General features: G+C 35.0%; 1 protein-coding gene across 3 annotated transcripts in view; it reads left to right on the top strand.

Moving 5' to 3' along the window:
* Positions 1 to 16,397, top strand: part of kiaa0513 (KIAA0513 ortholog) — a 78,437-nt gene that overhangs the window by 25,032 nt on the left and 37,008 nt on the right. For all 3 annotated transcript variants that reach the window (XM_039763486.1, XM_039763484.1, XM_039763485.1), the window contains exons 2-3: positions 7,108 to 7,542; positions 15,583 to 15,682. In XM_039763486.1, coding sequence (XP_039619420.1) covers positions 7,208 to 7,542; positions 15,583 to 15,682 — 435 coding nt within the window. In that variant the 5' untranslated portion in view covers positions 7,108 to 7,207. The remainder of the gene's footprint in view (positions 1 to 7,107; positions 7,543 to 15,582; positions 15,683 to 16,397) is intronic.

Below are 16,397 nucleotides of genomic sequence, written 5' to 3'. Positions count from 1 at the left end.
AAAATTTTCTAATCAAAAACGATCTATAGACAGATCATCAAAATTGATGTTGTCACGCAAAAAATTTCTTAACTCCTCAGTATATCACAACCTACGCGAAATTGCAAATTTCAGGAAAGATTAACTGCCTAACAAGCTTTGTTATGTGGTGAAAACATTTGCATTGTAAGTAAAATGACCGCATTTTTATGTAAAAACAATGAATTTTATTAATAATATATAAACGTTATCGATTATAATGAAAAATCATCAAATTACATCGTAATGTCGGCATGAAAAAAAACATGATTGCATCACCAAGCCTGTAAATAGTAGGGTAAAATACTTATGTAAGACCGTAAGAGTGCTTCCCCTTTGAAAAATCAGCCGTCATTTTGTAAACAATATTGAAGACCAATCTGAGACATGAAGAACTTGCATAAGTAGACTGTTTCCGGATGAAGTACGTACTCAAATGTTTAAAATTTGAAAGTAGTGGTAAAAATGTACCCTGCACACTGCACAATTCTTTTTTCTCCAGAAAATTGCACTTGTCCGCGGACAACTGAAACCAGAAAAACCCGCTTGTCCGATGGTCAATTTACCCATGTCGGACGAGTCGGGCGTTGGATTTCTGCACCCCTGACAATAACTATAATCGTAATAAACAAACAATAAAACAACGAAGAAGCCATGGATTAAATAAAAAGGCTGTAGTTATTAGCAGGGAAACGTGAATCCCATGGCGAAGCAAGGAAGGGAATGTAGAGACCGGATCGACGGATGGCCTTGTATAGGCAGGCAGCCAACAACGTGGGAGGTGTTGGGATGGGGGACCCAACGCCACCTCACACGGTGATCGAGCTGCAGGCTATGGACGTATATATGTACGTAAGTAGTATTCAGTTAGCATTGGGAACCCGCATACCAAATTTCTTGAAGATGGGCCCATATGTAACAAAGACCGTTGAAAAGTTCAATATGGCGGCTGACAGTGGCGTCATACCACCGAGCCGCCTACCAAATTTCGTGAAGATGGGGCCATAAATAAGAAAGTTCAACATGGCGGACGTTGTCAACCGTTATGACCGTTACGTGTAGAATTTCAAAATGAAACCTGCTTAACTTTTGTAAGTAAGTTGTAAGTATTAAGCCTGACAAATTTCAGCCTTCTACCTACAGGGGAAGTTGGAGAATTAGTGATGAGTGAGTGAGTGAGTGAGTCAGTGAGGGCTTTGCCTTTTATTAGTATAGATTTGTATTTGTTTTCATATTATTATTAAAGTGTGATTGAGTCTAGCAATCATAACCTGCATGTCTTTGTCCATATGAACAACAGTTAACCTACTTTTTCCAACCTCTGTATATTCTCTATAAGAGAGGAGGTGATTCCAGGTTCCCGAGAAAATTGGCTTCATTGTAGTGAAAACAGGAACAGTCTCAGAGTTTATTCAAATGGGAGCTGTCATTTCAGCTCACAAAAACACAGAAAGCAAGCAGTGATAATGTCAGTCATCCTGAATTAGCTCCCTGCTTCAAATTAAGCAAAGGTAGCTCCCTTGGGCAAAGTGAGAAGTTAATTTGAGGTTCTCGTGTACACGCAGCCTAAGTGCTGTGCTCCTCAACCTGTGATATCTGTCCTGAACATGGCCCTGGTGAACACAATATCCATCACGAATAAGTCGTTTGTTTTTAAGTGTTTATTAAATCTCATGATTTGGATTTTTTTCTTCCTATGTGATAACTAGGTAAGCACAGGTGAGTCTAATGTTTTAAATTAACTTTTCCTGGAAAACTGGCTGTTTTAACTCACCTATGCTATCTGGCAGAGTTGGAGTGATTGGTACTGTTTATAAAAACTGAAATAGATGTTGCTTGCTGCCTGCAAAATCTTATGATAGCTTCGAATTACAGCTGATCAAAGTCAGACTTGATGAGCCACTGGTCTATGCTGTGATATACCGTCCTCCTAGAGGAGGCGATAATTTCATACAAGATTTCTCAGACTTTCTTGGTGTGATTGTGCCTAAATGGGATAGGTTTTTAATCATGGGGGATTTAAATTTTCATATTTGCTTTCCTGATAAGCCACTTGTGATGAATTTTATTAATTTAATCTAATCTTTTAATCTGACTCAATCTGTTTTTAGTCCAGTGCATGAACGTGGCCACACATTGGATCTGGTTTTATCGTATGACTTTAATATCAGTGATTTGTAAAAATGTGCACCCTGTGTTTCTGATCAGATGCCTGTTGTGTTTAACGCTAAAATACTGGGTTTAGTAGGAAGTGTTGTCCTCCATCCCACCACTCACGGGCTACCAATAATTTGACATTAACCTGGTTTGATAGTGCTTTTAGACCACTGTGGTAAATCAATTTAGTAACTTTACTCCAGATGATTTGGTGAACATTTTTGATTGTCCTGTGAAACCATCCCGAAATCTTTGGCTCCTTTTAAGCTTTGGTGATCGAGAGCCAAGCCTCTACCACGGCTCAATAAAATCACCAGAGTGCTCAGACAAGCCTGCAGAAAGAAAGTAGAAGAAAGATAGGCTATAGATCTCTTATGACATCCTGAAACATTCTTTTGCTGTTTTCCAAGAGGCCGTTAAGTCAGCTAGAGCAAGATATTTTTCAGTCCTGATAGCAAAACAGAAGCACCAACCAAAAGTCCTTTTCAATAGATTAAGCACTTTAATAAGAGTCACTTAAATTTCTTAGTTAATAGGATAGCTGCTTTCTGTGGTCATGTATGTTGCGGGATGTACTAGTAGTAGCTACTCCAGCATGCATCCCAACCTTAAAAACATTTCATCCTATTTCTCTTTCACACTTATGTAAAGTTGTCTCAGATTTGAAACCTTCTCCTTGTCCTGAAAGATGTATTTGACAGCGTAGATCCTTCTATTAATTATAAATAATTCCCTAACTTCCAGACAAGTACCATAATTTTTTAAACATGCACTTGTGCAGCCTCTCTGCAAAAATGCCGGCCTGGACCCCAGTGATCCAAGTAACTATTGGCCAATTTTGTACCTTTCATTCCTTTCTAAGATACAGGAAAAAGTTGTCTTTCAGCAACTTCAGTCTTTTTTACATGTAAGTAATATTTTTAATATTTTTCAATCTGGTTTCCAAGTGAAGCTTAGTACCTAGTCGGCACTTATCAAAGTCCTAAATGACCTGTTGCTGTCAGTAGATTCTAAAGACTGTGCAGTATTAATGTTGTTAGATCTCAGTGCAGTGTTTATTTCTTCTCATGTGGATTATTCTAATGGGGTGTATTTTGTATTTTTTCTCGGCTTCATCTTGTGCACAATGAAGCCACATGTCTGCTAACAAAAACAAAGAAATCATGACCTATTATCCGAATTATAGCATCTTTAAGATGGTTACCTGTAAAATTTAGAATTAATTTTGAAATTTTACTGTTCATCTTTAAAGTTTTAAACTGGTTAGCCCCAGCTTACCTCATTAACCTCATGCATCCATACTGTCTTTGTAGAGCTCTGAGGTCAGCGAATAAGCTGTTGCTTTCTGTCCCACACAGTCGTTTGAGGCATAAAGATGACCATACTTTCTCCATGTTCAGGCCCAAATTATGGATTAGTCTTTCTCTCCATGTTTGATCAGCCTCCACCACTGAATGTTTTAAGTCTAGGCTTAAAATCCCACTTGTGTACTCAGGCTTTTTAGGTGTTTTAGTGGTGTGTTTATTTTGTATTTTTTTGTTTTCTGCATTACCCATCTGTGCTTGTGTTTTATTTACTTATTTTTATTCATTTATTTATTGTTAAGGTTGTAAAGCAACTTGGTCAACCACTGGTTTTTGAAATTGTGCTGTATAAATAAAATAAACGTATATTAGTCTTTAGTTTGGCTAACTAGCATTTTCAAAAGTCTCTTATTTTAAGCTGCAAATTCCCTTCCATTTTTTTTTTATAATACTATACAAGATTGGTAGAAGCTATGCACATCATTGCATTCTAGCGTAAGATGGTATAATTCATGCTTATTTTTTTTTGTCATTTTTATTGAAGTACCAACTTACAGAAATACACTCATGATACTAATAAAGTGGAAAATATAATATTCATTCTTAAAAGAAATGTTACTTTTTCCCCATACATGTCTTTTTTTGGCCTTATCTGTGTTTGTAGTTAAATGTTTCAGTTTAATATTTAGTTAACTGCTGAATTAATACTTATTTCAAATATTTTTCTTGAATACTATTACTATTGTAAGTACTGGACTTTTATTATGGTATGGTGAAAGGGTACTGGAAAGTGTTGTTGACACATTTTAGGTCAGTATGTGGTGCTTTTGACGAAAACTCTGAAGTAGACAGTATGTTCTGTTGGTTCTGCAGTTTAGCAGCTCAATCAGCATTTTTTGAAGCTGTGCAATTTTAATATTTTGACAGGGTATATTAATTTAAAATCCTGATATCAGCAGCTGCAATGTTGCTGAAAACAGCAGTCTTGACTGTATTATATATTTAAATGTATTATTTATTTGTAATAAAACTGACCAACCCAGCCACAGAGGATGCACAAACTAGTGTGTTTCTCTGTGACTGTCCCAAGCCATTAGTCTATCCATCAATTCTCAAATTTCGTCAAACTAATTATGAATTTAAAAAATTATATTGGTAGTTCCCACGTTTTTTACAGTACACTTTCAGGTTCTTTTCTCACTGCTTATTCACACTCAAGCCTGAAGGGATCTTGGGCTTTGGTCTCTTTTTATTAGTTTATGCTTCAGTAATTTTTTCTCACTAGTGACCATATACCTGAAGTCTCTAGATGTGTATAATATCCACTCATGGTCTCTTATGTGCTACATCCTGCAATCACTTCAGACGTCGTCTGCTGCCTCATTAGAAGATGGGTTCTTTCACTTCTAGCAGTTATTGTACTCCCTTCCTTATGATCTACATCCTGCAATCACTTCAGAGGTCTTCAGAAGATAATTTTTTTCACTAGTAGCAGTTATTGTACTCTTCTTAAACTGTAGTTTCTAAATAGATTTTTTAAGTTTTTATATATAAGGTGGAGTACTCACTTTTCTCCTTGTCATTGTGTACAGGAATAAACAGGATTTTCCTGTTGGACTGCTAATATAAGAATTTAAATACATTAGTAATTGATGTTTCCTGTTGCTTTTATGTTCTTTTTTTTTTTTTTTTTTATTCTTCTGCTGCCCTTAAATTCTAACTGTGGAAAAAATAGAAAGGCACTGAAATATGTAATTTATCAAAAACGCTCATGATCAAATTGTCAATTATTAATGCTTTTTGTCATATTTTATGCCATTCATCTTTTACTTATCCTTAGATGTTTTTGTGTAATTTATTACTTTGCAATTCCACTGATTCTTGGTACTTGTTGCAGTGTTGCTGCAATTTTTTTTCTTGTAGTAAGTGTCATGTTCTTTGTTGCCATTAGGCATCTTCCCACTGCAGGAACGTTTTTTTTAGGAACCAATGAGTTCCTGTATGATGTAGGCCCTGGGCCACTTATGGTTCCTAGCTACTTTCTTGTGTTGCATTCCCACTGCACAACAGGATCTGTAACCTTTATACAAAATATGTGATGTGCAAAGAAATGTGATGCAGTGCAAAATGCAGCATGATTGGGACTTCACGTGGGAGATTATGGCTTCAGTGTTGTGCATGGTGTAGCATATCAAGGAGGCAGCTATGAACAGTAAGGTAGTGCGCACTGTGGTGCAATAAGGAGTTAACAGGGGCACCACTCCCACTTTATTCCTTAGACGTGATCACAACTTCATAAGGAAGATTATTGCTTTGATGAGCTGCATGACACTGCGCACCATACTCACTGATAACTCTCAAGTCAAACTACGTACTAACAGATTTGTATGATGGCACCAGTGCCTGGGATCAATAAATTACCACAATTCATCACAACTAGTACAATTAAAGGTTTCATTCAGTCTGTCACTGTGCACTTCATGAGACATGTACAACTACAGCAATATGACTTTCTGAGCCTTTTCCTCTTCTGTCTGTCCTTTTATATTTCCTCCATTCCTCACTTGTATACTCCCAATCTGTTTTTATTTATTTTTACTACAGCCCTACTCTGTCATTTAAAAGGTGCTGGACTTGCAGAGCACATTTTCATGAGCAAATAGAACATACAGTGCACTGAAAAAGTATTGACCCCACCCCCCCAAAATCCTCATTTCCTCTATTCTGGCTTATTTATAACACTTAATTATTGCTGATCTCCAAACACATTTAATTTAATACAAAAGAGCCAACAGATTACCGGCTAACTAAGCTAAGTCAAAGTTCGTTACTGGATGGTCAAAAGAAATTATTAGATTCCAGTTCTCTTGAAGCAATTTTGATGATACTGCCACTCCTTGACATTTTTACCACTGTTCCAGGTTTTCTCCATTTGTAGATGATGGCTCTCATGGTTGTTCGTTGGAGTCCTACAGTATTAATGATTGCTTTGTAGCCATTCCCCAACTGATATATTTCAGTAACTTTATTTCTCAGGTCTTCTGAAATTTCTTTTGATTAAGGCATGGTTCACATTGCTGGAATGGTTCTATTTAAATGATGTTTAGATTTAAAAGGTTTGGCAGCAGTTAAGCTGCCTTTTACCTTGTTACTTTTTAAGTTTATCTCATTGTTTGACTGTGTGATTAAGGAGGCAAATACACATAGATGATACAGGTTTTGAACTATTTTCATTCAATAAATCAAATGGACATTTAAAAACTTTGTGCTTAGGTTGTCTTTTGTATTATATCAAATTAGTTTGGATATCAGAAACGATTAAGTGTTATAATCAGGAAATCGGGAATGGGGCAAATAATTTTTCATTGCACTGCAGCTAAGATTTCATTAAAATTGTACAGTAACTAATTTTTGCAGACTTTGACATAAATGTTAAAACTTAATTCTAAATTTAAATATCATTAAAGACCCTTGTTTATACTTCTATGCCAGTTGTTTGTAAGGTATTTTGTTCTTGCTGTTACATTTACAGGATTTTTTTAGGTAAGCATTGGGTTTGGTTTTCATTCATCTCATTACTTATGTATACACATTGCAATTTAGACTTTTTGTCTTTTTTTAATTTCAGATCAATTACGTCGAAGATAGCCATAGACATTAAGGATATTGTATTCATTATGCTCCACAAGTGAAAAAAAATATAATTTAAAAGAAAAAGCATTAGCAGTATGGATGTTGATGCTGTTCCTGTTGGCAACCTGATTGATTTTGATTCAGAACCTTCAGTAGTTGAGTCTTCATCACCTGCAACCCAGAAGACTTCAAATTATTCTGACAACATCCATGAGGAAGACACTGGCAATGATAGTGAAGCGACAGAATCTGCTGATAGTGAAAATGAGGCAACTGATTCACCTTGCCACAGTGGTTGGAGCCATTCTCGTCGTTCCTCTTCCAATGAGTCCTTCTCCTCTATTCAAAGTGTAGAATATACAGAAGACGAGGAAGCAACAGAAAGGAGGGAATTCATATGCAAATATGTGGACAAGATATTTCATGGAGGGTAGGCATTATTTTTTGCTTTTTTGTCTTTAAATGGAATTTGACTTTGACTGTTTTGCTTTAGTCATAAGGGTCCTGGTTTTGCTTAGTCCTGTTGATTTGTTTTTGCTTTACAGAAATGTTGACAAATTGATTTTAACATGGAATGTGTATTATACCAGGAGAAAGCATTAATTCTTTTTTGTGTTCCCAAATAACAAAGCAATACTTGAGATACTAAGGCTTCATACATATGAAGTCTATATGTAACTTTTGTTTTAATTATAGTTTTCCAATTTTACACAGATCATTCATAATGTAAAACAGATAATCTGATACATTTTATTGATTTGTATTGATTTAACTCTTGTAGTATGTTTACTTTAGTATTTTGGTCAGGTCTGTATGCACATCTTGCCATCTTTTTTGCTCTTTTTCAAAATTAAATATAATATTGTTAGACTAACAAAAAATCTTATTTTTTGGGACAGATTTTATGATAACAGACACTGTATGCTGTTGTTGGAAGTAGGCCACAGTAAAAAATAGGTATGTGTAATAGTAGTAAAGTAGCTGCAGTGCTGATTCAGTATTGTTTAAAAGTGTATTCTACTTAAATACGATGCAACAGGCTTCAGCATAGCTTCTAACATACTGCATATGTGATGTTTTTGTTTATAACTTTAATCAGAAAGTTCCCAAAATCATGGCCTCCAAAATCACCAAAATGGTTTTAAAAATATTTTTAGAAAGCAAGAAATGTCTGCAGGTTAATGACAGTTACATTTAAAGTATCAATAGCAGGAATTTACACATTGGCCAGCATGAGGTAGAACTCTCTGATGATACAATATCTAATGCATTAGTAACAGCACTGACTGCAAAAACAGCATTCTTAAATGCTCAAAATAAATTAAATATATAAATATATATTTGTATGTGTGTGTATATATATATATATATATATATATAAATATATATATATATATATATATATATATATATATATATATATATATATATATATAATATATGTATGTATATGTATGTGTATGTGTGTGTATATATATATATATATATATAAAATAAAATGTGTGTGCGTGTGTTTGTATTAGTACTGGGAGGTATACCGGTTCATACCAAAAACTGTTTTTTATTTTAGTTATGATATGGATTTTTCTTATAACGCAACACCAGTTTAAATAGCCTAAACAACGTTCGGAATGTGGCGCAGCAGGAAACTGTTTAAGGGGGGACCTTTTTCACTGCTACACCACTAAACACGCATACAATGGAGTATATGCATTAGTATAGGTATTGAGCGGTGCAAATGGAGAGAGAACATTCCGAAATTGAAGCTGTAGCAGACAATAAAGTTGAATATGATGACACAGAAGAACTTTTGCCAAACAAAGGAGTTGTGTCTGTTTTCTGGATATACTTTTGGTTTTAAAAGGTTGGATGTGGACCAAACAACTAATTACTGCAAATGCTATTGAGCTAAAATTATCCCCAGAGGCAGCAACAAGAGCAATTTGCTGCACCACCTTAGCTGCAAACATGCTTTGGAGTACCAAGAATGTATAGAACTAAGATTGGCTTCCTCCACGTCCTCAGGTAAAACTGAAAAAGCTAGAGGACTCTCAAGTCAGACATCACTTGTAGACTGGTTTGCTAGAGGTACTGCCTACGACAAAAAAAGCAAGCGGTGGATCGAGATAACCAACAGCATTATAGTCCATATACCTAACGTGTCAGTGGACAGAGATTGTTAACATTAACAGAAAGTGTAGTTGGTTTACAAAAATATTTACTATTTATTCCTTTTCTAAGACATGTTCAGTGCAATACAACTTTTGACAAGCACCTCTGGATATTTTACTAAGTCTAAATGTCACTTTGGATGGTTGAAAATATGTTGTCAAAATTATAGTTTAAGTTGTTTTCAAAATTTGTTTAATAAAAAGGTTCTATATTTTCACTGCAAATGTCATGCAGTGTGATTCCTTCTCTTCATTAGTGTCACCCCCTTGAAAAAATATCACTTTATGGGGACATGCAAACCTGTATTAATACTTGTGTGCACATTAAATTTTTTTTTTTTTTTTTACACAATATACAATCCTCATGACAGCGCAATAGGTTATTCTTAGTCAGTCTACTGCAGTAATTGCAGTGGAAAATGTGGTTAACATCCACTCATGTATGGGAAAAGAATACTGTTGAATACCGTGAAACCGGTATCATTTGGAAAAATGCTGTGATATAGAATTTTGGTCATACTGCCCAGCACTAGTGTATGTGCGCGTGTGTATATAATATATATATCTGTGTATATCAAGCAATGTAGCAAGTGGGTTTTTGCAAACAATCAACTAAAATGTAAAAAAACAAAAGTTAAGCACTTTTTTATGACTCTTATTAAAATGATATAGGAGTTTCTGGGATGCAATCTAAACTTATGAGTACATTACTGCAGTCAAGGTCAGTCCAGTAACTTTCATAGAAATTTTATTTGAAATGTGCATTTTTCTTGAGGCAGCTTTAAAGAGATTGCTTAAATTAATGTATCTTGAATAATCTCAAAATTTACTAATTCATTTGACATTGATCTAATAATGTTGTATTTTAAAGTTTTTAGTATTTATTTTAGGCAGTATTTATTCCTCAGTTATCAAGCGGAAATACATCATTGAATAAATTTGGTGTGTTCACATGGCAAGATACATGAGATATCCATAATTATCACGTTAATTCAATATAAAACCTATTATAAAATTGCTCTCAAGCACATGAAAACCTCCATATGTTGTTATATGGGAGATGAAAAAAATTTAGGGCCAAGATTAAAAGAAAATGTACAGATTAAGGAAAGAAATGTGTGTGAAATTTAAGAAAAAAAAATGGCCATATGATTACAAGCATTATGTTGTAGACTCTGCCTACAGTGTAGTGCAACCTAAAAAGTAGGCCCATGGTAAAAGTTATTTTTTCACTGAAACTAAAACCAGTATTTTTTCAGTCCTGTATAAAGTTTTAGATAAATAATACTTGCATTGAATTTTTGAAAAGAACGGAGTCTGGACAAATTCTGAATGTATTTATTTTATTTTACAGTACCCTTTTTAAACATTTGCAAGATAACCAGAATAGCTATGTGGGAGCTCTTAAAATGTCAATGAACACTGTGTGCATGTTATGTTTAAGAGCTGCAGGTAACAACAACTAACACCCTGAGGGAAGAAGCCCAGACTGAATTATTAGCTATGAACATATATCTACCCTTTACTGTTTGTTTCTTTCTGTTTGTCTGTCAAATATGGGTGTAGTTTATAGTCACCTATGCATTGATCAAGGGTGTTGTTGTATTTCCTTAGTGTTCAGGCAAACAGTTTTACAAAAGCTTACGAGAATCTGTATGATTTTCAGGTAGTTTCTATGAAACTAAAATTTTAATGTTTAATTAAAAATAGCTAACCTTCCTTTCCCTTTTTAAACCCACTTTCTTTCTTTATAATTTATGGAATAAATAAAATGATTACAGCTGTCAGTTACAGTTAGTTATTATTGGAGAAATTACTTTAAGCAGAAAGTTAGGTTACAGAATATATAACATAAACATAAAATTAAAATTTCTTTGAATTTTTTTTCAATCAGTTAAATTGTATTTTCTATCCGACTTGTTACAAAAAATAAAAACTTGCACTTTTTTTTTAACTTAACTTAGTTGCTTATGTTATGTTATTTTTTGATTTGCAAGTAACAGTGTTGCTAGATCAGTCATATAATTGCCCACTGTATTTGGAGCTAGTCACAGACTGATTGGGTGGAGAAGGAGAGCAGAGACTTAGCAAAGCCTTTCAATGGCAGGAGGTTTATATCCCAACCATTTTTTTTGCAAATTTAAAAGAAACTTTTCTAAAAATGTTAAAAATTCATTCTATTGGTTTAACAGCCGTCTCTTCACTTACTGTGTGCTGTGGGTATCTACAAAAAAAACCCATCCACTACTACTTGAGAAGCAGTTAGTAATGGCATTGGCACTAGGATAAGTTTTAAAGAGTATAAGGTAAATCTGTGAAATCATTACACATTATTATTAATATCAGGGATATGCTACAGAAATATAATTTTGCCTTGATTAATTATGTCTTACACACTGTGCACATAAATCATGTATATGTAACTGATTTACAGTGTCCTGTTTAACGCAAGTGTTGTCAGAGAGAATTTAATAAAAATTTGCAATGCCACTAAAAAGTCATGATCTATTTTTACTAAATGGGTAACAACTGTCATATAGATGGATATTTTGACTATATTTTAAGCAGAATATAAAGTGTTCAAATATTACAAATGAAAAATCAGTGTGCAGTTACAGGCGTTATGGAAAACTGTTCAGCACAGAAGCAAAAAATAAAATGAAACTGATGCCTAACTTTATAATGGTTTCAGATAGACACAGATGTTTTGTCTGTTATATTACATTTTGCAAATGTGATTAAATTAATAAAATTTTGAGTGGTCATGTTGATGTAGTTATTTTAACTTTATTATATATCATCTGTTGGGTCAATTGAAAGTTGTTTTTGATATTAATTTTACTACTTACAATATAAAGAATTGCTGCTTTATCATTGTTCTGGTTTCCTATATGCTTGCTGCATTCTTTCTTAAATGATTTAATAACAATGTCGGTAGGTCAAAATGATGTTTGCATAATAGCTCCACTGCATATAAGCATGTCACTGATTTTATGCCTAATAACTACATAGCCTTTTGGAGTATATGAACTAACATCAAGTATGAGCATTTGTCTTACATTTTAGTTTAATAACTATGCACAGAGACAATCCAAATAATATCAAGTAATGAGTCCAGACTACAAGCTTTTGCATACATAAAATTATAGGAAATCCTATATCGTATTTAGCCCATAAGCACCACCTATTCAAAAAGTGCTGCTGTCATGACCAATAGGCATATACACAATAATTGGTGCAAATGTCCCACAGGGCTGTCAACATTTGTTAGTAACAAGGAGACAAACAAAAAACTGAACATGGTATTAAAAAGCCTAAATACTTCACATATCCTACATGCTATTGTGCTGAAATAAAAAAGGCAAATATGCCAGCGTAACAAAGAACAAAAATAGCTAACAGCAGAAACTGTACAAAAAGCACAAGCTTTAAGTTGAGCTTTTCAAAAATGATTACAATATTAGCATTGTATAGACCCTTTTTTGTTTTCTTTTCTTTAAAGGAGATGTTTTTACAAATTAAAGGGCATGAAGTTAACTTTGTAGAGTTATGGGCCTCTAACGTTTAATGTACAGAAATGGGAAAAAAAACACATGGAAGTCTGAAACATTTAAAGAATACAATTTAAGAAATGATGGCATTCTTCAATTTAGTTAAATCTGGGTGCTTGATGTCAATCCCACTGAGGAAGAAATATATAAAATGCTGTTGCAATTCAGTAGATGGTACAGTGACGTGGAGCAGTACATACAGAAGCTTCACTGGAATTAATTTTATGTCAAAGAAAAAACATTGTTTTTTTATAATTGTCTGTATTGAACAATTTAAAGAATAGACTCATCCTGGCATTCTAACCTATTTTCATGAATTGTATGGCAGTTGTTATCAGAAATGCTGACTGAGAGTTCAGCTAAAACAGAATGCTGTTATGGAATCGTGACCAGAATTTAATGTCTTTGTTATCAAGTAGAAAATTCTTAAGTGGCTTGCAAACTGGACAATGTTTTAACTGTGTCACGTCACAGCATACACATTGAGTTTAAACCAGGTTTGAATACCAGATTTTTGATTTATGGATAATTTGATCACAAGTCAATGCATATTTCACGTAAAAGACAGTAGCACTTTATTTTTTACTCTTCTTTAGAGCTTCTATTAGAAATAATATGTAAATACAATGAAACAACTGTAAAATGTTAATTAGCTTTAATTTAGCAAATCTATCCAACCATCTTCCAACCCTACTTTATCTTGAGCAGAGTCATGGGGAAGATGGAGTCTGTCCCAGTAACCATAGTGCTCAAGGCATGAACAATTTCTGGATAGGGTGCTAGTCCATTGCAGGATAAACACACACACACAAACATACAGTAGAGCCAATTTAGCGTGGCCAATTCACCGAACTTGTATGTCTTTGAACTGTGGCAGGAAACTGGAGCACTTGAAGGAAATCCATGTGGACATGGGGAGAACATGCAAACTCTACACAGGGAGGACCCAGGACGCAAACCCTAGCCTCCTTGTTGTAAGGCAGCACCACTACCACTGTGCTGCCCAGCAAATATATTGTTTACAGGTTTCCATTTTTGTAGGAGATTTCAGATGAAAGTTCTGAAATGATATTTTTGTTGTATTTTCCTTTTTGTAAGCTGTATGAACTGGCTTATTGTTTTTAGACTGGTGTATTTAGCAATTTTGATTCAAATTGGGGTCTGTTTATGATGTCTTTAAAGCACAAGGTACAAGAAATTTAACAACTCTTTGAAACAAATGTGATTTATACAAAAATCCATTGTCTGAAACCTCTTAATACATTCAAGGTGGTAGAGAAACCATAGCATGTTGTTCTTCCTCTTCATCTTTTATCACTTTGTTGAGTCAATCTTTTATAGGTTTAGGCATGATTTTTACAGTTTAATACCTTTTCTGTCACCAAATCTCCCCATTTATGTGGATGGAATGGAAGGTAGAACATACGCAACGCATTCAGAAAGTATTCTGACTTCTCACTTTCTTGTTTGTCTGCTTTCTTACACATTTTGTTATTTTGCTGTCTTGTACTAATATAATTTAAATGAATATATTCCCTGACTAAGCAACACTAAATTTCCAAAAATGAGAAAGCCAAAACAGGATATTAGAAATTTTTGAAAATAAAACAATAAATAAATGTCATATCAGATCAATACAACTATTCAGACCCTTTACTCAGTACTTAGTTGAAGCACCTTTGGCAGGATTTACGACCTGGAGTCTTCTTGGGTATGACACGTCAAGCTGCACACACCTGGATTGAGGAATATTCTACCATCCTTTGTAATTTCATGCTCAGTTAGGCTGGACAGAGCATGTTTGTGGACAGCTATTTTCATATCTCTACAGAGATGTTTGATTAGGTGTGGGTTATGGCTGGGCCATTCAAGGATATTCTCAGAGTTATCACTAAGCCATTCCTGAGTTGCCTTTGCTTTTGTGCGTAGGGTCATTGTCCTGTTGAACACTCTGAAGCAGGTTTTTATTAAAGGTATCTCTGTGCTTTGCTCTGTTTAGCTTTCCCTTGCCCTGGACTAGTCTCCCAGTCCCTGCTGCTGAAAAACAACTCCATACCGTGATGCTGCAACCGTCCTGCTTTACTGTTTAAGTGGTATTGTGCAAGTAATAAGTATCCTTCAGATATGTTGCTTAGAACTGAGCCCAAGCAATGCAGTATTGCTATCATCAGACCAAAGAATCCTATTTCTCAATCTGAGAGACCTTTGGGTGCCTTTGTGCAAACTCTAAATGGGCTTTCACCTGTCTTTTATTAAAGAGGAGCTTCTGTTTGGCCACTTTGCCATAAAGCCTAGTTCTGTGGTATGGTGGCTGTATTGGTTGTCCTTCTGGAACTTTCACTCATCTTCACACAGGTCCTTTGCAGCTCAGGTAGAATGACCCTCAGTTTCTTGTTCACCTCTTTTACCAAGGCACTTCTTCCCCGATTTTCCAAGGTGTAGAGCCATCCTAACAATGATCAATAAAATGCGATGCACCTGAGAAAGATTTCTAATACAATAGCAAAGGGTCTGAATACTTTATTTTTAATAAATTTGCAAACATGTTTAATATACTTTATTCACTTTGTCATTCTGGTGTACTGATTGTTGCTTGATGTGGAGAAGAAACAAATGTAAACAATTTTAGCATAAGGCTTCAACATAACAAAATGCAAAAAAAAGGCAAGAGGTTTGAACATTTTCTAAAAGGATTATACATTATTAAACAGTAAGGGAAAGTTTCTAATATACATTACCTTTATTTAGAGAGGAAATTGACCAAGAGGAGAAAGCACGGTTTGGCCAGCTGTGCTCTGGGGACAATAGCAAAGAAAGGGAATGGTTTGCCAAATACGTCAGTGCCCAGGTGAGATTCAAATAAACATTTATGTTTTTGTTTTGTATTTCAGCTTTTATGTATTAGAAGCATATTTAAATAATATGTAGCTTTTTGTATGTTACTGTCTTTTGGTATAATGTACAATTACTTTGCAAAATATTCACCATCAATCACTCGCCATTTGTTTTTGTAATTTGCATATTTGTATTAACAAGTTAAAGGTTAAAATTAATTCTATTAACAATAAATGTGACTTCAGTAAAAACCAAAGATGTCAAGAAAATAAAATCAGTAAAGCACAAAGTATTGTGCATAAATTAAATTATTTGCTTTGTGGAACGTGGCCCGGACACAGACAGACGGACAACGCTTTGTCACCCAGCACACACATTTTATTTACCATATTTACAGTTTCGTCAAGTGCACAACCCAGTACCTCCAGCACTGATCCCCCAAAAGTCCAGGCCTCACTCTCCAGTGCCTTCCTTCTGGCCGCCTCCACTCCTCTCTCCAGACTCCAGTCTGCTTCCACCTGACTCTTGACTCCGAATGAAGGGAGGCGACCTCTTTTATAGCAGCCCGGATGGGCTCCAGCTGCTTCCCGACACTCCTCCATGGACCTGTGTGGCGGAAGTGCCGGCTGCGCACCCGGAAGCCCTCCGAGTGTCCCCAGTCTTCTTTTCTTCCCAGCACTTCCTGGTGTGGCGGAAGTGCTGAGGTCCAGGGCTCTTCAGGCACCGGG

The sequence above is a fragment of the Polypterus senegalus genome, chromosome 9 (assembly GCF_016835505.1).
Source record: "Polypterus senegalus isolate Bchr_013 chromosome 9, ASM1683550v1, whole genome shotgun sequence".
Lineage (NCBI taxonomy): Eukaryota > Metazoa > Chordata > Cladistia > Polypteriformes > Polypteridae > Polypterus > Polypterus senegalus.
Note: the sequence above shows the minus strand (reverse complement) of the source record. Positions and strands in the feature narration are given on the sequence as shown.